This window comes from Quercus suber, unplaced genomic scaffold (assembly GCF_002906115.3).
Source record: "Quercus suber isolate HL8 unplaced genomic scaffold, Cork oak 2.0 scaffold_854, whole genome shotgun sequence".
NCBI classification, from domain to species: domain Eukaryota; kingdom Viridiplantae; phylum Streptophyta; class Magnoliopsida; order Fagales; family Fagaceae; genus Quercus; species Quercus suber.
Genome location: NW_027070284.1, coordinates 226,382 through 252,916, shown reverse-complemented (window position 1 = coordinate 252,916; position 26,535 = coordinate 226,382). Strand labels below are relative to the sequence as shown.

General features: G+C 37.8%; 2 protein-coding genes and 1 long non-coding RNA gene across 21 annotated transcripts; 1 reads left to right on the top strand and 2 right to left on the bottom strand.

The window, feature by feature from the left end:
• Nucleotides 1-518: 518 nt before the first annotated feature.
• LOC112020051 (putative disease resistance RPP13-like protein 1) lies at nucleotides 519-11,074 on the top strand. Of its 19 annotated transcripts, none has more exons than XM_065767854.1 (12): nucleotides 519-4,929; nucleotides 5,029-5,091; nucleotides 5,894-6,010; nucleotides 6,239-6,741; nucleotides 6,841-7,041; nucleotides 7,149-7,179; nucleotides 7,860-8,062; nucleotides 8,629-9,412; nucleotides 9,563-9,669; nucleotides 9,792-9,844; nucleotides 10,432-10,544; nucleotides 10,684-11,074. In XM_065767854.1, the coding sequence occupies exon 1, from the start codon at nucleotides 734-736 to the stop codon at nucleotides 4,871-4,873; it is 4,140 nt and encodes a 1,379-aa protein (XP_065623926.1). In that variant the 5' UTR covers nucleotides 519-733; the 3' UTR covers nucleotides 4,874-4,929; nucleotides 5,029-5,091; nucleotides 5,894-6,010; nucleotides 6,239-6,741; nucleotides 6,841-7,041; nucleotides 7,149-7,179; nucleotides 7,860-8,062; nucleotides 8,629-9,412; nucleotides 9,563-9,669; nucleotides 9,792-9,844; nucleotides 10,432-10,544; nucleotides 10,684-11,074. The 19 variants fall into 19 exon arrangements, with proteins under 19 accessions (XP_065623926.1, XP_065623917.1, XP_065623918.1 ...); XM_065767845.1 differs by lacking the exon at nucleotides 7,860-8,062 and having other exon boundaries at nucleotides 7,146-7,179; nucleotides 8,629-9,082; nucleotides 9,304-9,412; XM_065767846.1 differs by lacking the exon at nucleotides 7,860-8,062 and having other exon boundaries at nucleotides 7,146-7,179; nucleotides 8,629-9,151; nucleotides 9,304-9,412.
• A 1,701-nt stretch (nucleotides 11,075-12,775) lies between these two features.
• On the bottom strand, nucleotides 12,776-14,182 carry LOC136065118 (uncharacterized). Its single transcript, XR_010626760.1, has 2 exons — nucleotides 13,257-14,182; nucleotides 12,776-13,165 (listed from the first exon to the last, which is right to left on the bottom strand). It is a non-coding gene; the product is annotated as an uncharacterized LOC136065118 (long non-coding RNA).
• Nucleotides 14,183-15,979: 1,797 nt separating this feature from the next.
• LOC112015106 (NAD(P)H-quinone oxidoreductase subunit T, chloroplastic-like) lies at nucleotides 15,980-16,644 on the bottom strand. The gene is given in 4 exon segments (XM_065767840.1): nucleotides 15,980-16,304; nucleotides 16,307-16,495; nucleotides 16,498-16,570; nucleotides 16,573-16,644. Coding segments are annotated over 4 exon segments (459 nt in total). The 3' UTR covers nucleotides 15,980-16,179.
• Nucleotides 16,645-26,535: the final 9,891 nt, after the last annotated feature.

Genomic DNA, 26,535 nt, shown 5'->3' with positions numbered 1-26,535 from the left:
GAATATAAAATATAATTTTATTTAACTTAAAATAAAATGTAATAAGAAATTTTCGAAAAGTTTTAAGAAAAAAAAAAAAAAAAAAACCTTTGTCACGTAAATGTAGTGCATGAAGTGCAATTTCTTTCCTTTTTATTTTGGTTTTAGTTATTAGGATAATCAGAGCTTGCTTTGTAATTAAATAATTAGATGAAACCTGCACCAGAAAGAATGCAATCGAGCTTCGCGTGCTTCATTTTGGAATCATATACAGCTACATCACGAATCGAGAAAGCAAAAAATAAAAATAAAAATAAAAGAAATAAATAAATATAAGAAACGACAAACAAAAGCTGGAAGAGATTATTTTTAAAACGTAAAATCGTTAACTAACCAACAAAATAAATATTAAAGAAACTTTCATCTAAATCATGGAGTGCTGATTTTGTTTCTTTATCCTTTTATATGGTAACCACTCCACTAATAATGCGGTCAAGCAGCTTGGCGTGCTTCATTTTGTATCTTTTATATGAACTTTATATGGCAGTTTGGAATCAATTATGCTACACCAATCATGTTCAGCCAGATCACCAACGTAGAAAGCAAATTTAAGAAAATAATAAGAAACAATTATTACCACAGAACTAAGAAAACCCTCTTTCGTCTCCACTCAGTAACTCAGATCTCAGAATAGTGCCTCTTTGGTTCTTTCATTTCCCATATTTGATATTTCCTTTTTACCCACAAGCGAATCATGTCAGTTATCGGAGAGGTTGCTTTATCCGCTTTGTTTGAGGCGCTGTTTAACAAGTTATCTGATTTGTTGAAGATCTTTCAGCAAGAGCAAGTTCATGCTGACCTCAACAAGTGGAAGAAAACGTTACTGAAAATCTATGCTGTTTTGGATGATGCAGAAGAGAAGCGGGACACAAACAGGTTGGTGAAGATCTGGCTGGACGAGCTGGAAGACTTGGCTTATGATGCGGATGATATCTTGGACGAGTTTGCTACTGAAGTTTTGCGACGTGAGTTGAACCCAGAACCCCACAAAAGTAAGGTACGGAAGATCTTCGATGATTGGGTTGGTTCGAATCAAAGTTTTGCTAGGTTGATGCAGTCCAAGATTGCAGAGATTGACTCAAGACTACAAAGAATTGTGACAGAAAAGAATGATTTGAATTTGATAAGAAGCACTGGGGGAAGGACTCGAACAGAAAGATCAAGGGTGCCCACTACTTCTCTGGTGAATGAAGACCATACTTATGGCAGAGATGAGGACAAAAATACTATCATCAAGTTATTGATGAGTTGTGAATGTAGTCGTGCTAAACCCTCTGTGATTCCCATAGTTGGTATGGGAGGTCTAGGTAAGACAACTCTTGCTCAACTAGTGTACAACGATGATGATGTCAACAGTTATTTTGATTTGAAAGCATGGGTTTGTGTTTCTGAAGATTTTGATATTGTAAGGTTGACAAAAGTAATTCTACAATCTATCACTTCTGAGCACTGCAGTGATAATGATTTAAACTTAATACAAGTCAAATTGAAGGAGAAATTATATGGCAAGAAGTTTCTGCTCATTCTAGATGATGTTTGGAACAAAGACTACGATGATTGGACTAAACTACGTTGTCCGTTTGAATTTGGGGCTCTAGGAAGCACAATTATTGTCACCACTCGGGATCATAGTGTGTCAACAATAATGGGAACTACTACTCAACCTTACGACTTGAAAGTGCTATCAAATGATGCCTGTTGGAGTCTATTTATCCAACATGCACGAGGGTCAACAGATTCTGTTGCACATCCAGAACTTGAAGAAATTCGTAGTGAAATTTTAGACAAGTGCAAGGGGTCACCTTTGGCAGCAAAAGTACTAGGAGGCGCTTTACGCACTAAACGCAATCCTAAAGAATTGAAAAATGTGTTAAATAGTAAGATTTGGGAAAAAAATGGTATTATTCCAGTTCTTGAATTGAGCTACCATTACCTCCCTTCAAATTTAAAGAGGTGTTTTGCGTACTGTTCACTATTCCCAAAAGATTATGAATTTGAGGAGAATGAGCTTGTCTTGTTATGGATGGCAGAAGGTTTGGTTCAAGAAACAGAAAGAAACAAGTCGATGGAAGATCTTGGTGCTGAATATTTTCATGATCTACTCATAAGATCATTCTTTCAACAATCAAGCAATAATGGATCACTCTTTGTCATGCACGATCTCATTAGTGATCTAGCTGAATGGGCAGCAAGAGGCTTGTGCTATAGAATGGAAGATGCATTGGGCACTAATAAGCAATCTGTGATTTCTACAAAGGTACGACATTTCTCTTACACTCAATGTTTTTGTGATGGCATCAAAAAGTTTGAAAACCTCCGCAAAGATATGCATCTACGAACATTCCTATCCCTACCAATGAATTACCAAAGCTACTTAATAAACTATGTTCCTAATTGTTTGTTGCCACAATTAAGATGCTTAAGAGTATTATCTTTATTTGGATATAAAATCATTGAGCTACCAAGCTCAATCGGTGATCTGAAACATTTAAGATACCTCAACCTTTCTAATACTCCAATTAGAAGTTTACCAGAATCAACAAGTTCTCTATACAATTTGCAGACATTGATATTGAAAGGTTGTCACAAACTTACAAAGTTACCGGAGAAAATTAGGGATCTAGTTAATCTTCGGTATCTCGACATTACAAATGCCAATTTAATTAGAGAAATGCCGATGGGAATAGAAAAATTAAAGAACCTACATACGCTATCCAATTTTGTTGTAGGGAAAGATAATGGATCCAAGATAGGAGACTTGATGAACTTGGAGTTTCTTCGAGGAAGACTTTGCATTTCAAGTTTGGAGAATGTGCTTGATGCTGAGGATGCAAGAAGGGCCAATTTAAATGGTAAGAAGAATTTAGATGCACTAGAGATCAAATGGGGGGCACCTAGTGATTTACAAGAAGCAAGCATTGCAATAGATGTTCTTGACATCTTACGACCTTGGACAACAGTGAAAGAACTTTCAATTGATGGCTATGTTGGTGTGCAATTCCCAACATGGTTAGGAGACCATTCATTTTCTCATATTGAGGACCTAAAGATTGTCGGATGTAAACAATGCATATCCTTACCTGCTATTGGACATCTATCCTCCCTCAAATTCCTTGTCATTAAGAGTATGTCTATGGTGCAGACCATTGGTGATGAGTTTTATGGGAAAGGTCGGTTGAAACCTTTTCAATTTTTAGAAAAACTTCACTTTGAGGATATGCAAGAATGGCAAGATTGGATTCCTTGTGGAGTTGAGTATGGAGAATTCCCTTGCTTGCGTGAGCTTTTTATCTCTCAATGCCCCAAATTGCAAGGGAAATTGCCAGACCATCTCCCATCATTGGAAAAATTTACTATTAGTAATTGTGAACAGTTGATTGTTTCAATTCCAAGCCTTCCAACGCTCCATGAATTAAATATTGTGGGGTGCAAAGAGGTGGTGAGCAATAATATAGAAGAGTTATGCTTGCTGGAGTCAATTACTTTTTCTATTCCAGGTCTTAAAAGCTTATCAGAGGAGTTCATGGAAGGATTAGCAAAGGTAAAAAATCTAAAGTTAGATGATTGTGATGAGCTAACATCTTTGTGGCAAGATAGTCTCATGTCCCTTGTTAGGCTGGAAATTCAATCATGCCCGAGTCTCGTCAACATCCACTTGGCTTCTACATTAAACACATTGACTATTAATGGTTGTGGTGCTTTAAAATCCTTGCCAATGTCCAATTGTACATGTTTGGAATATGCAACTATTGAGGAATGTAGTTCTTTGATGTTCATTTCAAAACGCCAGCTACCTCTAACTTTGAAAAGGCTAGAGATAAACAATTGTGAGAATTTGCAGTTTTTGATAGACGAGGGAGAGGCTTCTTCTTTATTACTGAAAGAGGAGAGTATTAACAGTAATGCATCTCTAAAATGTGTACCATTAAGAGGTGACCTATTTGTGAAGCTTGAATCCCTTGAGATTTGGAATTGCTCAGAGCTGACATCATTATCATCAAGTAACCAGTTACCTATTGCCCTTAAACAACTTGAAGTAGGTAATTGCCCAAAGTTAGAGTCACTGGCGGACAACTTACACAATAATGTGTCTCTTGAACGTCTTAGCATCACTGATTGTAAAGAGATTAAATTCTTACCGGAGGGCCTACACAAACTCTGCCACTTGAATGACATAAGCATAGAAGACTGTTGTAGTCTTGTTTCATTTCCGGATGGAGGGTTTCTCCCCACTCACCTGACAAAACTTTGGATCTCTAATTGTGAGAAACTAGAGGCCTTGCCCCGCATGCATATGGTCACTACTCTTAATATATATGGATGTCCAAGCATAGTATCCTTACCAGAAGAGGGCTTGCCGACAAACCTAAAGGTACTTTGGTTGGGAGGGATGACTAACTGTAAGCAAGTATTTGAATGGGGATTACACAGACTCACGTCTCTTACACGTCTCTACATTTATGGTGATGGATTTGAGGATTGGCAGTCGTTTCCTGAGGAGGAAGATGGGAAGATGATGCTACCGCTACCTACCTCTCTAACCTACCTGTCGATTCAAGATTTTCCAGATATAGTGTTCCTATCCTCCAAGGTATTTCAAAACCTCTCTTCACTTGAACGGCTGTGGATTTCGGATTGCCCTAAACTCGCATCCCTCCCAGAGAACAGCCTGCCTCCCTCACTTCTGGAACTACAAATTCATAGATGTCCAGTGCTGAAACAACACTGCAAGAAAGGAAAAGGGCAAGAGTGGTTGAAGAATATCATCAACATCCCTTGCGTTCAGATTGATTGGAGGCCCATCTACGAGCTGCAGGAGGAGGAGCAGCAATAGTTGTGTAAAAAAGAGAGAGCAAAACGTACAGAAATATACATATTTACTCCCTCAAGGTACAACATTTAGAAATTGGTACCTCTCTTCTCTCTGTGTGTATATTTATGCAATATGAATTTTAAAAATCCAACCCTAATTTAAGCTAATTCTTCTAGTGTTGCAGTAGAGGCTATCTTCTCAACTCCAAAAAATTCTTCTCAAATTCCTAAAATTTGGAGGTACGTTAAACTTTTGGGTTATAACATTGCATTCAATAATATGATTAAACTTGGACATCCTGGCAATAAATACACGTAAGATTCACGTTATTGGATCAAATTTTATGGATGTTAATGATTTAAGCTTTCAAGTTGACTTTCCCTTGAAAACAGCTTTTAATACTACCTCACGCACCACAAGTTATCTATTGCTACAAATCATAATTTTGTCAACCCACTTAAAATATGTTTTATGTTTGGAATTCAGATTGCGCATTTAGCTAAGCAATCTGATCTTTTTTTAGTAAATTTGGCTGATTAACTTTTTATTTAGCTAAGCAATCTTATCTATGCTTTTAAAAATTTAGATTTGTCGGAGTACTCAATCAGCTAATAAGTCCATTAGCCATGTCATGACTAGACTTATCTACAAAGCTGAATTGTTGGGAAAAAAATAATGTTTATATTATTAATGTCAATCAGTCTTCAAAAGATTGTTCTGTTGACAAATATTTACCATGGGCTGTTTTAATATGGTAAAAATATTGGTCTAATGTGTGGTTTCACATCTTTGGTGAGGAATTTCATTTGTATTATTCATTTTGGGAATTTTTTTTCAAGAGAAAATAGTTGTAAAGAGGTGCTTAGATGTATGTGTATGTATTCAATTTTTCTCCCCTTCTAAAAATGTACTTCTAGCACTTTGAAGTTTTAGCTAATCAATATCTCTTACAGTCTTAAATGAATCTTTACGCCTAAGGCACTTAACTATTCGATGAAATGCCAGAAAGAGAAATAGTAATATGGAATTTGATGATTGCAGGTCATATATGATGCTGTGGAACATGCTTATTTTTAGGTATGTACGGAATGGAGGGATGGCTATTTGATACTATGCCTAACTGGAATGTTCTTTCAACTATGTGCTGCAGATGGGCAGGTGTAAAATGAAATATAATAGTTTCAGTAAAATCCTTATTAATGATATTGATCGTTCCATAACTTATGCATATATTTACCCCTTTATTAGAATGCAATAATCCTTTAGTTTGGATAAGATCACACAATTAGATCTTAATTTATTGAATCAAATTCCATTATTAATCCACTCTTAGGGATCTTTTTCTTTTTTTGGGTTAATTACATTTTGGGAAATTTTAAATTGCAGGAGTGAGGCCATGCTTGAAGGGAAGGCTGTCAATGCTTCTCAAGTTCTTAACTACTACAAGCACATGGTCATGATTTGTCAAGAAGCAATGGCTGGGATTCATTCTCTAAAAAGTTGTAAACTCCTGTTTGCAAGTGGACATGATTTCTTGATTGCTGAGAACGTCAAGTGCTGATTTCAGTGGAAGTTAGTATCAAAAGAGAGAACTGCAGGTGAGGTGCAAGCTTTTTATGTAAAGATTGAGAATGGGGAACCAAATTGTAATAGGCTTTTATGGTTTGATGGCTTCGGAAAAATCCATTGTCCCTCAAAGAATTTGGGAAGCCTTATCCTTTGTCCTTATGAAAGGCAAGGTGACTGCCTTTGTACTTACCAGTAGATCTGAGGATTGCGGCTTTTGTCGTGGAAAGAAAACACCAAGCTGGGAGATATAAGCTGTTAAGAAAGACATTGCTTAACGGAGAGCAAAAAGTACAGAAATAAACCTACTTTACTCCTTCCAGGTACAACATTTAGAAACTGGTACCTCTCATCCTCTGTGTGTATATTTATGCAACCTGATTTTTAAATATCTGAACCTTAACCCTAGCTAATGTTCGTAGTGTTGCAGCAGAAGCTAACTTCTCAACTCTTAAAACAACACTGCAAGAAAGGCAGAGGGTGAGAGTGGTTCAAGCAAGGCAGAGGGCCTCGTGGTTGAGATTGATAGGAAATCCATCTATGAGGTGGAGGAGGAGATGCAGCAATAATTCGGTAAAACAGAGAGAAAAATGTACAAAAATAAGCATATTTACTCCTTCCAGGTGCAACATTTAGAAATTGGTACCTCTATCCTCTGTTTATCTTTATGCAATATGATTTTTAAATATCTGATCCTTAACCCTAGCAAATGCTTGTAATGTTGCAGCAGAAGCTATCTTCTCAAATTACAAAATTTGGAGGTACATTAAAATTTTGGGTTGTACATGTTCAATTTTAATTTTAATTTTTTTCCCTTTTACTATTCTACTTCTGCCACTTTGAATTTCAGCTCAACAATTATATTTATCGGTTTCCTTTTACTTCCTATGAATGTGTGGGGTCATAAAGAAATTTGAGTTGTAATTTTTGGTGAGTGCTGATTCAAATTGTGTTTTTATACTGTTTATTAAAGTGGGTTTTGTGGGGGCATATATGTGGTGTGGGATTCATATTCATGACAATAGGTGTCAGAAATTAGGTCTAGTTTGAAGAGGCAATCAAACTTTCGAGCAATTTCTTTTTTCTATATATATATATGTATGTATAATAAATTTTTTGTTGTTGAAGATTCTTTAACTGTAAGAGGTATTGCATTTGTATTTTTCATTGGGGACTATTTAGAATGTGCCTTAGTAAGGTAAATTTTGGTTCCAACACCGGATTATAATGATCTCATACTTAATACTTTATACTTTATAACCCCACCTCTTGTTTTTCCTCTTGCTTGTTTCTCAGTTTCTTGTGCTTCCATATCATTTTTCTTTTTCTTTCAGATTTAGTTTGTTCATTGAAAACGTAGTAACTAGTTAGTAAGAAGATGGACTTGTTATAAAACTGGTAATAGAGATCATATTTGCTTTGGATGTTATTTTGGTAACAGAAGCGATGTAAAGCTCAAATGATGATATCAATTAGATAGTAAACTCTTTGAAGGGTAAGAGTTTCAAGTAAATTGGCTTGGACACAACAATGTTCTTCATCTGGTTAGACAGGATTGCTCGAGTATATAAAGACAATGCAAAAAGTAAAGAGGCATTAGTCCAATCAATCATGGCAACTTGACCAGTGTTAGATTCTTGTTAGGTAAATTCATCCCAAATCTTATAAGAATCTGAGTCTATTTTACTGCCGGTGTATTTATACTGCTAAGTCGGTTGTAGTTGTTCTCTCTTGAATGAAAATTTTCTTAATCATTAAAAAAAGAAAGAAAGAACATTGTGTGTCTTCAATTGTGTGGTTCCTTACTCCTTTGCATGGCTCCTTAGCAACAGATCTGTGGTGAGGAATTTCTTGTGTATTATTCCTCGGGAAAAATTACTTTGGGGGAAAATAGTGGTGAAGAAGTTCTTCTATTTGTACTTGTTCACCTGTCAAATATATATATATATATATATATAGTACTACGTGTTAAAATTTTTTTCCCTTCTTACGATTGTGCTTCTAGCACTTTAAAGTTTTAACTCATCAATATCTCTTACAGTTTTCAATCTATTTCAATTAAATGAACCTTTATGCCTAAGGAACATAATGAATTGGCTCACTATTGGTGTGGGATGCTGATTTTTTTTCTTCCATTATTGTTGTTATTGAGGCTACTCTTAGGCCTTTTTTTTTTGGCTAATAACTCTTTGGGCAATTTGGAAATGCAGGATTGAGAACATGGTTGAGGAGAAGGTTGTCAATGCTTCTTAAACTTTTAATTACACTCATGGTCATGATCTGTAAAGAAGCAATGGCTGGGAATCATTCTTTAAGAAGCTGTAAGCCTCCTGCTTTTAAATTGACACAATTTGTTGATTGTCGAGCATGGCAAGTGCTAATTTCAATGGAAGTAAATACTAAAAGAGAATGTTGCTGGTGAGGTTCAAGCTTTCTATGCAGTGATTGAATGGGGAACCAAATTGCAATAGGCTGTTATGGTTGGATGGATTAGTTGAAATTCATAGTCCTTTTTCAGACAATTTGTGAAGCCATGTCCTTTGTATTATGGAAGGTGAAGTGGCTGCACTTGTACTTAACGGTAGCAGGTTTTCAGTCTTTGTTATGGAAAGCAAATACCAAGCTGGGAGATACAAGCTGTTAAGAAAGACTTTGCTTAATGTAGTATGTTCGCGATTTTCTAAGTTCTCAGCTTGCTTACTCTTCAGTTTCCTGTTCGATGCACATAACCTGGTCTTCTTCTTATGCAACCTTTATGTTAAACATCATATGTACTGATGACAATTTTCAAGCTTAACAGTTTAAGAAATATAGTTTAGGATGCTGTTGACTTACCACCATTTTGACTAACGGGTTTAAAATTGTTGTTGACACTTTACTTTCAGCCATCAATAAATCCTGGCATGAAGAATAATCTGGACAGCATTGCACATTGTGCTCGAAATCATAGCTTTAAGATGTACCACTATAGTAAATACTAAAGTATACTAGCTAGTAAGACCATCATTCTCTGTCTCTTTTGGAATTTTTCTTGATAGTGAGAGCACAGAAATTTTAGCTTTGATTTGTAGTTTATCTTTTCATTTAAAAAATAAATAAAAAGAAAGATTTGTATTTTAACTTAATTTCATTTCAAATTTTCAGCTGCTTTATGATTTACGGTAGGATGCAAAGTGGGCCAGTGATCCAGCATTGGATTGATTTATTGGATTCTTGCAAAGATGGTTACATTAGCTAAATTCTGGCATCAGGTAGTAAAAACTTGTCTTGGTTTCTTATCTTTGTTACGTGTGGGTCAACTGAAATACAAAAGCTAATCAGTAAGGAATACACGTTGACTGACTTATGCTATTTGGGAGGGACTTTGTTGCAGATATTGAATGAAATGAAGCAGCCTTTTTGTAAGAATACATCTTCCAACAGAAGGTATAATATTGAAAACGACATTCTAGAACCTGAATTTATATCTTGCTAGCATTCAATGTGTTTCAAAGCAAACACTAATTATGGGATAGACATGAAATTTAGATAGAAATGGGAAACTGTAAATCCATATTTCTGTTTGTTTGATCTGGATTTAAGTTAATTTTTGTGTGACAAGATAGTTCACCTGATTGTGTTTCAGTGGGAACAACCTTTACTCTTATTATATGATCTTTAAGAAGTAAAAAAATCATTGCTGATGATAGATCTGGTATATTGCTTTGAAGTATACCTTATTAGCTGATTGTTCAATCTTTATTTTTCCTTTTCTTTTCCATTTTATTTTTCTATGTTTCTCTCTACAGTCCGTTTTATGGTTTCCTTTCTCTTATCTTTTTTTATCTTTCAAAACGGAAGCAAGTTTGGGATAAGTACTAGAAATTTGTGATGAAATCTTTCATTTTCAAAGTTGTCTTAAGATTAGAGTATGCTATAGTACCTTCATTTCCATAAATATAGAAAAAAAAAAAAACAAAAAACAAAAAACCAAGGTGTTGGTTGTCACTGAATTTTTATTTGTAAATTTTCAGGCAAGTTTTACATTGGTTATGTGATCTAAAGGAGGCTAACCAGTTATTGTAGATATTCTAAACCATTGAAAACATGGAAATGGCGAAGCACTTCCACTCATTTTGCAAGTATGGTAATTACAAATATTTTTCTTATCTTCATTTCATAATGTGCCACTGCTTTACTTGTCCTGTATATTCCCTTTTTGTCTTCGTAAATAGTATAGTGCCTCCACTCCTTGATAACTAATTGGATCTTGAATTTCTCAACAGGCATCTGCAATTCCTATAAGAAGCTTTTGGAAACAAACACCATAATTCCAAAATCCTTTGTGTCTTCTATGAATTTCCTGCCCCTCAGTACTGACGATCATAAGCTACCTATAAAGCTTGACCTGCTTGTAAATTGTAATATCTATCCCTTTAAGCATGCATATTGATGAGAAGGCGTATTACACTTACTTTACAGCTTCAGATCGTGGTAATGATGGAACTTGTAGTCTTTGAAATCCTGACTCAAAACTATTCAGTGGTGAAAATCCTTACTACTTGAGAGATGTATTATAATGTTGCTGCTTTATTATAATGTTGCTGCTTGAGAGATGTATAATGACTCTGATATTACAGCAGTGGATTTCAATGAATTTGTTCTCTCTTTTCAATACGAAGTAGATAAAATGAAAGTTTTTGGGGCTAGGCCTTGGTCTGTTAAAGGTCATTTGTTGATCATCAAAGAATGTAACCACAACTAATGGTGCATGAAATTAATTTCGACCCTATTGAGGTCTGGGCCTGAGTCCATGGTCCAACTCCAAATATTGGCTCTTTCAATCAGTCATGCCAGCACCCCTAGCCACAATAAAACTCATACCTCAACAGACCCATCAACGAAAAGAACACCTGTGAACCTTTAATTCCAACCAAGTGTAAACAGCGTTTTTTTCCACCAACACGGGTCTGCAGAGGTACACAAGCTTTGTAGAAGTAGACCCATCTGGTGACCCGGGCCAGTGGGAGTTGGGCCCAAATGGTGTTCGAAATATCTTAATCTTACTAACATAATATTAAGCTTGCTTCCTCTTGTTTCTTCTTTTTTTGGGTGAGAATTGACATAGTATTAAGCTGATTCCATAAGGTGGAATTAATAATGGTTGCCTTCCAAAATGTATTGAGCACTAATAATAAAGCATTCATTCTGATTCTTGGCGTGGTCTGTTTTGCATATTTTTCTTCCTTATAATGATTTCTTCCTATCAATAAAGTAGTAGGATTTTAACATAATACATCTCATATAAGTACAATTCGATTTATTAGGCGGCTAATATTGTTCTCCTGTTTTAACGTGGCAACATCAATCCTTTCAATGCTTCTCTTGATGCAAAGATGTTAAAATTATGGTTAAATGATTAAATTCATTGTTTTTTCAACTGCTTAAGTTCTTGGGGGAAAAAAAAAAGTAATATATTAGAGAAGAAAATATTTTAAAACTAAATTGGACAAAAAATAAAAAATAGCTCTGTAATTTAAAAATGTCACAATTTGTAATCAAGTTTTAGGAAAACAATGAATTAATGAAAATACTATAAAATAGCAATAACAGTAAATGATTAGCATTTAAATTTAAAAATTAAAGAACAATAATAATACTTAGTATAATTTTTTATGCTAAATAGTTTTAAAATACAAATTACTATTATTATGCCATCTTTTGTTATTCCTAACATCTAAAAACTATATATCAATTAAGTTACTGAACAAGTTACAAGTGTATGTGTGTAATAGCTTTAAAACACTTTATAACCGTGATTTGCTATATGTTCGAAAGTTTAAAAGTTTTTCAATTAGATCTCTTTTCTAATATATGTTTTCTAATTGAATTTAGATTCTTTTATATATTTCTTCTCAAAAAAAAAAAAAAAATTCTATTATATATTTAAACCCTCCATTAGAATACTCCCACATCATATTTTATTCAAATTCTAGAATAACTAGTTCCATATATGAATACAAACATAATAAATTCCTATTAATAACTACTACAATTATCAATTTTATATTTAAGACAAAGATATAAATAAAAAAAATTATATATTTTTTTAAATTTCTTGTGCATTGCACAAGTTATTGACTAGTTATTTTAGTATTTAAGAAAATTACATTTATATCTCATTCATTTAAAGGCACCGCATGGCAGCAAAATCCTAACATTTTTTTTTTTTTTTTTTGCAAATTAAAAAATATAAAGAAAAAAAAATGACATGAGACTGCCACACGATTTGTTAGCTAGTGGTTGAAAGTGTTGAGAAAGGATACTCTTTTTTGGGGATTATGTATATGCAATCTTAGTAAATAAAGAGAAAAGGCAAAGAACAAGCAACACTGAGATTTACGTGAGTTAGTAATGTACCTACATTCACAGGAGAAACCACAACTGATTTCACCATGAAAATTAGAGCTGCAACAAATTTATATTATTTGAATTGAAGTATCCTAACCAACTTGTTGACGCTCCTTTCACTTTGCTACCTCCCACCCCACAAGGCCCCTAAACTAGAGACCATTATTACTTTCTTATTCAAAATATGAGCCACCATCTCTAGGCATTCTTGTCCTCCTTCAAGATCTTGAATGCATGAATCCAATTTTTCACGCTGGTTTTGTACAATCTTGAGGATTCCATCATAATTTCTTATCTTGTGACCAAGATTGCAATGCAACATTTATCTTTGAAATTGCAAGGTAACAGATAGAGTGCCTACAGCCATAAACAAGAAATCTTGAGACATATAACAAAGAAAGTGCCTACAACAATACAAAAGCAAGCAGTAACGTAAAGCTGCACGTACCATCTAGTTGCATCAGATTTTGTGGCAAATGCTAGCTACTATAACGTACAAAACAAATAGTGAAAGCCTCCATTATGCCTCAAAATGAATGAGCCTGCCATAATCTGAATGAGAGCCTCTAATTGATTTATTTATGAATTTATCTGTTTAATGATTTGTTATAGTAAATAGAAATAAAATGCAGCAGGGCAGCTACAAATTTGGATTAAAATTTAAAAATACAGCGGGATCTTTTTCTAGGCAATACAACAATTATTTTTGCATTTATCTAACCCCGTTAGTCAAAGATTCCAAACTAACCCAAATTAAGCCAACTACTAAAACAATTAGACAATATAATTGAAATGCAACAAAGTCAGAAGAGAACTCTGAAGAACATACCATTTCATAAGAAGAAGAAGAAAGTGAACTCTGACAAAGAAAGCTAAAGTAAATAAGCCAAAATTCGTTAAAAAAATTACAGTCAAACATCTTCATGAGCATCTTTTAGGCAATGTCAAGAACATAATTGCATGATTTAAGCCTATCAATTCCAACTACCATTTACATTTATTGGTAGAATATGTCCATAAGGAAGTTTTCGGAATAGAAAGAGAGTGGAAGTAATAAGGATTTTCATGGTTCTAGCGGCCTATGCTTATAATGGAAATCCCTTAACGAGCTACATCTTTTTTGTTCTAAATTGTATGATACAAAGAATCCAATGAAGGTTATAAATAGATATACATTAGGTCCATTTGACAACCTTAAAATCATGGTAGCTAATGGTATACAAAACAACAGTATTCTTTAAAACCATGGTGTAGTCTATTTATGATATAGGTCTTCATCGTATTACATCAAACACAGAAATATCATTCAATCAAAATAAATCCAAAGAAAAACAAAAGGACAGATGCATTAGGAATGAGACCAAAAAAATAAAAAAGCATGCTCACCTTTCAGAGACACTGCTTGCAACTGCTTGAGTCACAAACAGAGTGAGAGAGCGAAGAGTGACAATCCACTGGAGTGTGCAGATGTTGACTGACTGAGGCCGACATACTCAACAAAGAAAAGATTAGTTCAAAATAGACAAAAAAAATTGAACATAAGAGAAGAACAGAAAGGGAGGGAGAGAGAGAGGTTTGCTTTGTTACCGTTGATGGAGCAAGTTGAAATGCGTAGAGAATGACAAGATAAGGATGCTTTGCTTTGTGAGTTTTCTGTGAGGGGCAAACATTTTGCCAAAATGTATTCTGTTGACCAATAAGTTTGTTTCTGGATCATCTGTGTCTTCTACCCTACCAAACACAAGAAAATGTTTTAAAAAAAGTTTTCCATTGGAACAAACGGAACATAAATAAGAATTTGGCACTAAATAACCCAAAAAAAATAAAGAAGTTTCAATCAAACAAACAAATCATGTTTATATAGTTGATTTGCATTAACTTTCCTTGTACTTTTTTTCCTGATACAAGTTTATCAAAACTGGTAATAAAAGATGGTTGTACATAATTAGGAAAAAAAAAATAAAGCAAAAAAAAAAAAAAAAAAAAAGGATAGCTATAATTTATTCCTAAAACAATATTAGAGACAACAAATTTCACAACTTTTTTCAAAACTTAGGTGCATCACATTACATTTCCTAGTTAAATTCAAGCACTTGGTTGCATTGAGAAATAAAATACAAACAGTGCAATTTTTTCCAAGGACAATTGAATCAATTCATGAATCATTGAAAAAAACTAAAGTTATAGATTATGGTGACCCCAAGTATAATGTGGTAACTTAATTTAGAGAATGTTTTAAAATTGCTATGAATTTTTGTTGTATCCCAAGCTTTATTGTTGCACATACCAAACGGTTGATATTTCAATAAGATAAGAGCACTAAAAGTTGAATTTAAAATTATAGTATCTTAATCTACTATAACCTCAAACTTGCATGTGTTTGCATGTCTCTATGCAAATATAATTTTCGCTAGGTTTTTGTTCTAATTTAGATTAAGGCTTCATGCCATAAATTTATTAAGCTAGAGATCTGTGTTCACTTACAAAAGGTCGGAAGCCGCCAACAGAGTTCTATCTTGCTTTTGAATCTGCCAATAGTTCATTGGCAGTTTTAATATAAGATGTCAACCCCCCAGGATAGCTCGAATAAAGCCAAACAACCTAGAGCAAAATTGCAGTTAGAAGAAGAAATGGAAAGACAAGCAGCTAATTTAAAATTAATCAAGCACATGAAGAACCACAGTTAAGATCCTCTTGAAAAACCCAAAAACAGAACAAACTAAAAAAAAAAAAACAGATGAAAAGACAAACTCTTTTTAAGGAGGAAAAAGAAGATTCTCAATTAAGTCATGCATGAGGCATTGGACCATTGGTGTTACACCCAGGAAACAGAATAAATAAAATTTTGCTATTTTCAGTTTTGAATATTCTGTAGGACCTTATTATTAGCAATAAAAACCTGCTGGCATGTTTAATCTCAATCTGTAAATCAATATCAAAAACTTCTTTATCCTTAATATTTGCTAGTTCTTTGAAATACCTTTCACCCCAAATCACAAACAATTTCTTACAAAACCAAACAGTCCCAAAAATTTCTCACCAACCAAACGAGCCAACTAAAATCCAAGATCCAACATGTCCAGTGAAAACTTTCACAGGACACAAGCCGGTCCCAACCAACAATATATTGTGCCCCTTATTAAACAAATTTCTTATCAATTACCTTATCCCTGTAGTCAAATGAATTATAATTATCAAATCGATGACAATACAAGTATAGAGTTCCACCACTGATAGCACATAAATCACGTTCAATCACATGTACAAATTAACTTTTATGATTATAGCCACAATAGTTTGATGTGCACTTGGAATGAGAGGTCACTATATATACATTAAATTTATAATACAAGGCTCTAAGCTATTCTTGATTAGCATGGTTGTTTGAAGTAGATCGCATATTTGATACCACAAATGGAAAAAATAATGATGACAGTATCAGTGCCAAGGGCTGTGGTTGCTTGATCACCTAGCTCCATGTTCCTGCCGCCAAACAATCAACCATGTCAGGAATGGATTCCCAGTTCTCTACATCTTTCTCGTAAGGAATCTCTAATTTCATTCTCATTTCTCGGCTTGCAGCCTCCTGAGCAAGTGTCCGATCATAAAATCTACGGGTTTCTTCATTGCTCAGTACATCATATACTTCTCTAAGCTTCATGAACTTGTCCGAAGCAGCTTTTATTGAGAAGTTGTGTCTGGATGGTACTCTTTTGATAATCTTCTGTAAGCAGCTCGGATCTCTTCCATATCTTGCTTGAGACTGCTTCTGCTAATACTCCTAAGAACCTGATTAATTCCAACTGAGTTAGTAATAATGTCTTATTGGGTATCATGGATGCACACATATATAAGCAAGTAAATATATGGTTTAAGAGGGGACAATTTTTTATTTTATTTTATTTTTTGTAGTACCGTTCCTTGAGTATGCACTTAAGATTTGTTAATTAAATTCAATTATGTGATTGTATTGGTCAATGCAACATCATTTATGTTTTCTTTTCTTAACCATAATTAAATTTAATCATGTGACTTATTAGTCATGGTCTTATGTAATTGGGAAATCTAAGATAAACACCTTTGTCCTTGGTAATTGTATCTAAGTTATACCAGCTTAACTAATTTACTTCTAAATACGTTTCCACTGAATTACTTGTGATGATTTTTAGATTAACACTAAGTAAATATCTAGGGACTAGGAGTCTAGGACTGACTTCTTTTGGAACTTGTGATTAACTAACTATCCAATATGTACCATATAGAGCTAAGCATATGTTTTCAGAGTCATAGTTCTAGCAATTCATAATTTCATCCAAGATTAGTAAATTGTAAATTCAATTCTAGAAGGGAAAGTATATAAACTCACTGGTAATGAGAATCAGATGAGTCGTTTAGAAGATCAACAAATTTCTCATCCCTAAAAATCTTGAAATTTTTTAAAACCTTATTTTTATTTTTATTTTTAAAAAGCAGTATAATGTTCTCAATGGTATATGAATGAAAAACAAATTTTTTTAATTTTTTAGGAACTTCATACAAACTTTAGTGACAAAAATAATATTTTAGCCATAATTGAAATATAGGTACATTACATAATTTGAATTAATTAAATAGAATTATTTATATTTATGAACTTATAAATATTAAATTCAATTATTTATATTATCAATAAATTATAAAGAATAATTTGATATCTTATAAACTCATTTTTCAAACTTATACCATGGCTTTTGAGTGAAGTTTATGGTGTTTTTTTATGTTAAAACCATTTTTCCTCTCCCTTGTGAGTGTGTGTGTATGTGTTTGTTTCTATATATATATATGTATATATATGATAATGTTCAAAAATCACCAATGAATTACACGTCGCCCACACGCTCCAAAAATCACCTGCGTAATAAGAAAGAGAAAAAGAACCTACTGAGAGCACCGGTGTGGTGCCGGCCAAATGCCCTCCGAAGGTTAAGTTAGATCCTTTTTTACAACTCCAGAGTGTTAGAGGGGTTTAATTACGCGTACCTTGATTTGTGAGGGTATTGGGACTTTTATAGTAGTCGAAAGTTTCACTCTTTTACTTGGAGTCGAAGTCATTTCCTTGTAGAAATCATCTTTAAGAGCCCAAAATGTGGTGGACAAGTCTTCTCCTTATAGGGAAGATCTTCACCAATATACGTAAAGTCTAGAATCCACTTTGCACTAGGATTTTGTCTAAGGCTTTCCGAGAATGGGCCAAAAGTATTCCCATTAAGAGGTTTAGTAGGCCCATGGCCGATCAACCTGTTCCTCTGTCATCTGTCCATTCTAAGTCCGTCCACGACAGGCCTTGCACATAACAAGCTTATCTCTTTTTCAGTCCACGAACCATAATTAGCCCATCCTGTCACATTAGGTATCGTAGCCTATATTTTTTCCCTTTTAGTTGCCCCCTCACCCGATGGGTCCATCATAACTAAAAGGACAGACCCATGGGGTGACGGTTTTAAAACCTCGATCATGTAACTATGATACCTAGCACCATGAACTTATCTCTGTACACTGACAGGTTAGGAGTAACACATTTATGATCCGTGCCAAGTGTCACCCCTTCAATGGTCGTTGTTTTGGAACGAGGTGTCGCTTCGTCTTCCGTGCACACCCTCTATAAATATCGACCCCTCCGCCTTTCCATTTTCCACTTTTTTACTAAAAAAAATTGTCAGAGTGAGTCCGTCATTCCTGTCAGAGAATACTCCGTTCACTCTTATACCCGTCGTCTGCAACATCTTGCTCATTCCGAATTTTTGGTAAGCAATCCTCTATCCGTCCTCTTTTAATTTTTATTTACTTTTTAATGCTGTCTTTTTAGACTTTATGCCCCTGTCGCTCTTTCCAAACCCGTCAAAGTCTTAGGTTTTGTCATTACATGTAGGCCATGTCTAGTGCGTCAAGTAACCAGTCGGTCGTCCGTGACAGGACGGACTACGAAGAGGTATACCCGTCAGGTCCCAAAGACCAAGACGCTCTGAGCGAGGAGAGTAGTCCGTCTTCATCCTCCCCATCCTCAACAAATGAGGGCATGGAGATGATTGAAATAGAGGAGGATTCAACTGACGACGAAGAGCCGATAGTTAGATCTGTCGTGGGAGCTGATGGACTTAGGGAGTTCATCATGCTTCCATAGTAGATGGTGCACGCCTTTACATCCACCATTAAAGAACCTCACTTTAATACCCTTAGGGCCCGTTACCAAATCCTAGATCACATCCCACTCCGTCTGCCCTATATGTCAAAAAAATGCTATTATGAAGGAGTGGATGGCGTAGGGGTGTATGAACAGATGCTCAAGGCCGGCCTAAGATTCCTTCTAAATTCACTTCATCGTGAACTCCTTAAATACCTAGGTATATCCATCAGCTAGGTATCTCCTAACACCTGGAAGGTCTTTATAGCAATGGAGGTTCTGCACGGAGCTTTGTCAGACGGTAGGAGAAGACTTACGATAAAGGAGTTCCTTCACTGCTACCGTCCAGACGAGATAGATAAATCAAGGGGCATGTATAGCTTTGTCCTTAGGAGTCCCGTCCTAAAAGTTATATATGAAACCCCAGACTCAAACAGAGACTGGAAGAGCTGTTATTTCTTCGTCGAAGGAGACGATTGGATGTGTCATCCAGGAGAAACGGATTACATGCCCGTCGACACAGTTTGGGGTGTTTTAATCCTATCTGTTATGGCCCGTCGTGTAGAAATGATTAAGTTTAGTTTATTTAATATTTATTGCGTTTTTTAATGTCCGTTTTCTTTAGCACAGTTCGACAGTGTCCACAAATCACTCTCGAGGAATTCAGCTTCCTTAAGAAAAATTTTGCGAAGACAATACCCGAGGAACGGACCTGGGCTAAGCTCGTCAGTCTCTACACCATTCACTGGTATTGCGACGAGCCCGAGCTAACCCCAGTGGCACTTAAGTACGAGAAGCACACCCGTTAACGTAAGTCCGTCGCCCCTCCTTTCTTTTTTTTTCTTTTTTTAATAACCCGTCTACCTCTTTCAGAGATGGAGGATGCTAAAAGACGAGTAGCTATCAAACTTTAAGCTGCAAAAAACAAAAAGGCTGGAATGGACCCTATGGGGACGGGCTCCAGCAAACAAACTCTTAAGAGGAAACTGCCCATGAAGGGTGACCGTGCACCCAAACAGCCTAAGGTTTCCCTGGAGCCCGTTGTTGGCTTGATGGCTGGGGGGAATAAGATGGTCACCCCGGTCAAGCATGGGGTTGGTAAGGGCCTAATGACGGGTCCATCCGGTAGCCAGAAGAAGCCCCCCGTCCTATTCCATGAGGACTCCAAGTACGCTCTTGAGAGGCTGTCGTCCATCATTACTACTGACGACTACGAGGACCTAGGAAACCACTAGACGGAGGTAATAGGAGAGACGGGCCTCTTCAACATTGCACAGGTAACTCATCCGTCGTCATATGGTCCGTCCTTTCACCCTTTTTTTTTTTCCTTTGATATCTTACTTATGTTTTTTGTTGTCTTTTAGGCCATGATCATGATGAAGGGCATGATGGGACGGTGTCTCAACCATGAAATGACCATTGGCCGTGTACATGAGAAAGCCAAGGTGCTGGAGGACGAGCTGCTTAAGCTTAAGGCCTGGAAGGTCGTCCAGGAGCAGAAACTTAAGATGGCTGAGACGGCTTGGGACGAATGTATCAAGTTGACGGACCGTCTGAAGAAGGCTTTGGAGGAGAAAGACGATGAGGTCCGTTAGGCGAAGGAGGTTGCGATATGCGAGTCTCGTGACTCCGACGCCCTGATCGCGGAACTGAGTCTTGCATATAACGACGGTTTTGACAATGCCATTCGTCAGGCGAAGGCTTTGCACCCGGAGGTGGACCTGTCCGCCGTCGCTATTATTGCCCCTGAGCCATCATTTGTTCAACCTGTTCAGTCAGAAGATACAAACGCTCTCTTTGACGAGAACCTTCTTGTCTGTGAAGCTCCTACAGACCAGACCATTGCTGAAAGCCAAGCTAAGGATGCCCAGGATTTGTTATAACTTTTTTTTTTTTTTTTTTAAAGTGTAGAACAATTTCTAACGCCTCATCATGTTTTGGGGTTTTTGACCATAGCCCGTTCTGGTTCTTTTTCTTTGCATGTTTGTTAAACTCTGCAAGGTTCGTTGACGTTTATTTTTATTTTTGTGAAATGAAGTCATTTTACTTTAAGTATATTTAATGTTATTAGATGGACTCTGTTCAGTTTATGTGCTTCGTCCATTCTCTTTTTGGGGACAATCCGTCCAATCTTACAGATTCAACTTTTTATCCGTCCATTCTTCGTTAATCTAAGGGTTGTCATCCTATAGGATGATTCGTCCACTCTTTGGACTTTAAGAATTACCACACGTTTAGAATGGTCCGTTCAGTACGTGGATTTAGCTTTTTGTCTAGGCCCTTACTTGGATTTTAAGAGTTATCATCCTTTCGGGAAGATCCGTCCAGTCTTGTGGACTTTGTTTCCTATTTGTCCGTCGTTTGTACTTTAAGAGTTCTCATCTTTTTAGGATGATCCGTCAATTCTTAGGACTCTAGGTGCTATCATCATTTCAGGATGATCCGTCCATTCTTTGGACTTAAAGTGTTATCATCCGTTCAAGATGTTCCGTCCAGCTTGTGGACGTTATTTCTTGTCCGTCCGTTATTTGGACTTTAAGAGTTATCATCCTTTCAAGATGACCCGTCCAGCTTGTGGTTTGGACTTAAGTGTTATCATCCTATTAGGATGATCTGTCCAGCTTGTGGACGTTATTTCTTGTCCGTCCATTATCTGGACTTTAAGAGTTATCATCCTTTTAGGATGATCCGTCTAACTTGTGGATGTAAAAGTGTTATTATCCTTTTAGGATGATCCGTCTAGCTTGTGGACTTAATTTTTCTTCATCCATAGTTAACAAACATAGTCGAGTCTGAATATTCCTCTTATTAATTAAACAAAAACCATGTGTTTGTAATAAGTCAAAAATGCCTGCCCCCTTGGGCTTAAAAAAAAGGTACTTATAGAAAGAATTGATTGAAATAAAAACTAGGAAAATGAAAAACTGAAAAAACGGGGAATGCTGATGTTCTTCATATCTTCACACCGTCTCTACTGTTAGTATTTTCGAAGGTGCTCTGTGTTCCATGGGTGCTGTAGCTTCCGTCCATCCATGGTTTCGAGGTGGTAGGTCCCCTTCTTCTGCCATGACGAGATCTTGTAGGGTCCTTTCCAGTTGGGGCCAAGTTTTCCTTGTGAAGGATCTTTAGCTGCTCCCATCACCTTCTGTAACACAAGGTCTCCGATCTGAAAATCTCTGTGTCTAACATTGGAGTTGTAGTATTTTGCCATGAGGTTTTAGTATCGGGCCAACCTCTGCTCTGCTGTAGCCCGGACTTCGTTGACTAGGTCTAGCTGTAGTTGCAAAGCCTCTTCGTTCTTATCGTTGTTGTAGCTTTCCACCCGATAGCTTGTAAGCCCTATCTCTGCTGGAATGACAGCCTCGCTTCCGTATACTAGTCTGAATGGTGTTTTTCCAGTGGGCGTTCTTGCCGTAGTACGATATACCCATAAGACACTTGGTAGCTCGTCAGGCCAGATGCCTTTTGGCCCCTCGAGCCGGGTCTTGATGATTTTGAGCAAAGACCGGTTTGTGACTTCGACTTGCCCATTGGCCTGTGGGTGTGCAGGTGACGAGTAGTGATTCCTGATGCCTAGTTCCGAGCAGAAATCTTGGAACGCCTTGTTGTAGAACTGTTTTCCGTTATCGAAGACGAGTACTCTTGGTATCTCGAACCTGCATATGATATTTTTCCATACAAAAATTTTGATGTTCCTCTCCGTGATAGTTGTCAGGGCTTCTGCCTCCACCCACTTAGTGAAATAGTCGATCCCCAGTACCAGAAATTTTAGCTGTCGTGCAGCCGTTGGGAAATGGCCCATGATGTCTAATCCCCATTGGGTGAACGGCCAGGGGGCCATTATGGGCGTCAGCTCCTCAGTTGGTTGCCTGATTAGGTTGCTGAACCTTTGACATTTGTCGCAAGTCTTGACATAGGCTTGTGCGTCCTTCTGCATTGTAGGCCAATAGTACCCTGCTCGGATCAGTTTGTGTACTAAGGATTGTGCCCTCGAATGGTTTCTGCAAATACCCTTATGGACTTCTCTCATTACGTAGTTTGCTTCTTCGTGGCCTAAACACCTTAGGTATGGTTGTGAGAATCCCCTTTTGTATAAGACATCATTAATCATTACAAATCGCGAGGCTAGGACTTTCAGTTTTCTTGCTGCGTCTCTGTCATCTAGAAGCGTGCCTGCCTTCAGGTATGCTATTAACGGCGCAGTCCAATTGTTTTCAGGATTCACTTCCTGCACTTTTGCTCCTTTGTCAATGATTGAGAAATTTTGGATAAACAACAATACCTAATCGGGGATTGTCATCAGCTTTGCGAAGGCTGCCTTTGCAAGATGATCAACATATTCATTCTTCTCCCTCGGGATTTGGACAAATGTGACTTAAAGGGTGCCGATCTGACTTTTGAGCTCCTCCAGATATTTCTTCATCCTTTCCCCCCTACACTCATAGACGCCGCTAATCTGACTGATTATTACCTACGAATCGCAATGTACAACCATGTCATCGGCACTTGCTGCCCTTGCGAGGTCTAATCCTACCACCAACGCTTCATACTCAGCCTCATTGTTGGTCGTTGGGAAGTCTAGCCGAATCATACACTTGATTTTCTTTCTGTCAGGAGTTTGAATTAACACTTCGGCGCCTCCAGCTTGCTTGTTTGAAGATCCATCCGTGTGGATGTTCCATTGTCTGATGGCGTATGCCCCCTTGTGCTCCGTTTAGGTGTACTCGGCAATGAAGTCTACCACTGCTTGTCCCTTTATTGTAGTTTGCGGTTGATAATGTATGTCAAACTTGCTCAGCTCTATCGCTCATAGAGCCATTCGTCCGGCAGCTTTAGGGCTGCTCATTGCTCTTTTTAGGGGTTGATCCGTTAAGACGATGATAGTATGGGCTTGGAAGTACGGTTTGAGCTTTCGGGCTGCGGTTACCAGTGCGAAGGCGAGCTTCTCCATCTGGGGGTACCTTTCTTTAGCCCCCCGGAATCCCCTACTTATGAAATAGACGGGTCGCTGAGTTCCTTCCTCTTCTCTTACTAAGGTTGCGCTCACCGCTACCTGTAAAACTGCTAGGTACAAATAAAGGTCTTCTCCTGGCTTGGACGGGCTGAGCAATAGTGGAGAGGCGAGGTATTTCTTCAGGTCTTCAAATGCCTTCTAACACTCATCCGTCCACTCAAATGATTTCCTTAGGATGCGGAAGAACGGTAGACATTTGTCCGTCGCTTTAGAGACGAACCTGTTCAAGGCCGCAACTTTGCCGTTCAAGCTTTACACGTCCTTTATTGTCCTTGGCAGTTCCAGCTTCATGATAGCCCGTATCTTTTCTGGGTTGACCTCTATTCCCCTTTGGGATACCATAAACCTCAAGAATTTTCCCGCCGTTACTCCGAATACGCACTTGCTTGGATTTAGCTTCATGTTGTATGATCGTAGGGTATCAAATGTTTCCTGAAGGTCGCTCAAGTGATCATTTTCACGCTGGCTCTTGACCAGCATGTCGTTAACATAGACCTGTATGTTCCTCCCAATCTAGTGCGCGAACATTTTGTTCATTAATCTTTGGTACGTTGCCCTCGCGTTCTTGAGTCCGAATGGCATCACCTTATAGCAAAAAAGTCCTTGGCTGGTGACGAAGGACGTTTTCTCTTGGTCAGCTTCCTTCATCTTGATCTGATTATAGCTTGAAAAGGCATCCATAAAACTTAGGAGCTAGTGTCTGGCCGTAGAGTCGACCAGTGCATCTATTTGCGGGAGGGGGTAACTGTCCTTCGGGCATGCCTTGTTAAGGTCCGTGAAGTCGACACACATTCGCCACTTCCCACTAGCCTTTTTGACCGTGACTACCTTTGCCAACCATTTCGGGTAATATACTTCCCGAATGAAATCCGCCTCAAGTAGTTTTCTGACCTCTTCCGCTATCGCTCGGTTTCGTTCCTGAGCGAACACTCGCTTTTTCTACCAGACGGGTGGGGTTGCGAGGTTCACGTTAAGCTTGTGTACCATGACAAAGGGATCGATCCTGGGCATGTCCTCGTGGCTCTATGCGAATACATCTTGGCTCCTCTTGAGGAATGCTGCAAGGGCCTGACACACCGGCTGGCGGGCCAATGTCCCTATCCTAGTCGTTCGCTCAGGTTTTGACTCATCGAGTATTTTCTCCTCCAGCTCTTCAACCGGTTCCGCGACTGTCCACTGCTCTTCTATGCACATTGTCTGATGGTGATCTTCCATTTCTAGCATGGTAATGTAGCATTCCCGGGCGGCCACCTGGTTTCCTCGCAACTCCCTAATCCCATGGTCTGTAGGGAACTTGATCATTAGGTGGTACATTGATGTTGTTGCTTTCCACGAGTTAAGTGTGGGTCGTCCGAGAATACCATTGTAAGCGGACGAGCAGTCCGCCACAAGGAATATTACATCCTAGTGAGTTCTTGTGGGTAATTGCCCACCCTTACCGAGAGTGTGATTGAGCCTATTGGGAATACCCTTGTTCCTCTAAAACCGACAAGTGGAGCACTCGTTGGTATCAATCACGCTATGTCGATCCCCATTTGCTGGAATGCTGGATAGTATAGAATTTCTGCCGACTGCCGTTGTCGATTAATACTCGGTGAACATTATGGTCCCCCATATGTACGTTGACAACTAGCGCGTCGTCGTGTGGATGGTGGAGTCTCCTTGCGTCTTCCTTAGAGAATCCAATGATAGGGCTTTCCGTCCGTGCTGTATTAGGCGCAGAGCCTGTTAGCTGAACGTTTTGGACCGTTCTGAGGTACGTCTTTTGAGCTTTTTTGGAGGAACCAGTAGTCGCGGTTCCTCCCACAATCATCCTTATGTCTCCGATGGGGGGTCTAGGACGTTCATTATCCTGTCGGGGGACCGGCTCTTGGCGATTGGGATCCACTCTCTCTTTGTTGACGAATTTCTGCAACTTTCCTTGTCTAATGAGGGCCTTAATTTGCTGCTTCAAGTCATAGCAATCGGCTATGTCATGACCGTGATCTCGGTGGAAATGATAGTACTTGTCTTGAGGCCATTTGCTTGGGTCGCTTTTTAGTTTCCCTGGGAACGTCAGTGGCCCCTTGTCTTTGATTTGCATCAAAACTTGGTCAATCAGGGCATTTAGAGGTGTGAAGCTCGTGAACCTCCCTCCCGAGGGCTTACGGCACCTTTCGTCCCTTTTGTCTCCTGTCCTTGGTCTCTTTTGCCCTTAATCCTGCCGTACGTCCGCCTGCCGCTCTCTCTTCCTGGGTTTTTCCTCCCAGGCTAGTAGCGCGTCTTCTACGTTCATGTACTTAGTGGCCCTGTAGAGTACCTCTGACATGGTTTTAGGGTCGTTTTTGTATAGTGAGAACAAAAACTTGCCCTTCCGCAACCCGTTTGTGAAGGCCGCCACCAGTATTTTGTTGTCGGCTTCATCGATCGAGAACGCTTCCTTATTGAAGCGGGTTATGTAGAATCTTAACGTCTCGTCCTCTCTCTGCCTGATGCTTATTAAGCATGCCGTGGATTTCTTGTACCTGTGTCCCCCTATAAAGTGTGAGGTGAACTGAGCGCTCAACTCTTTGA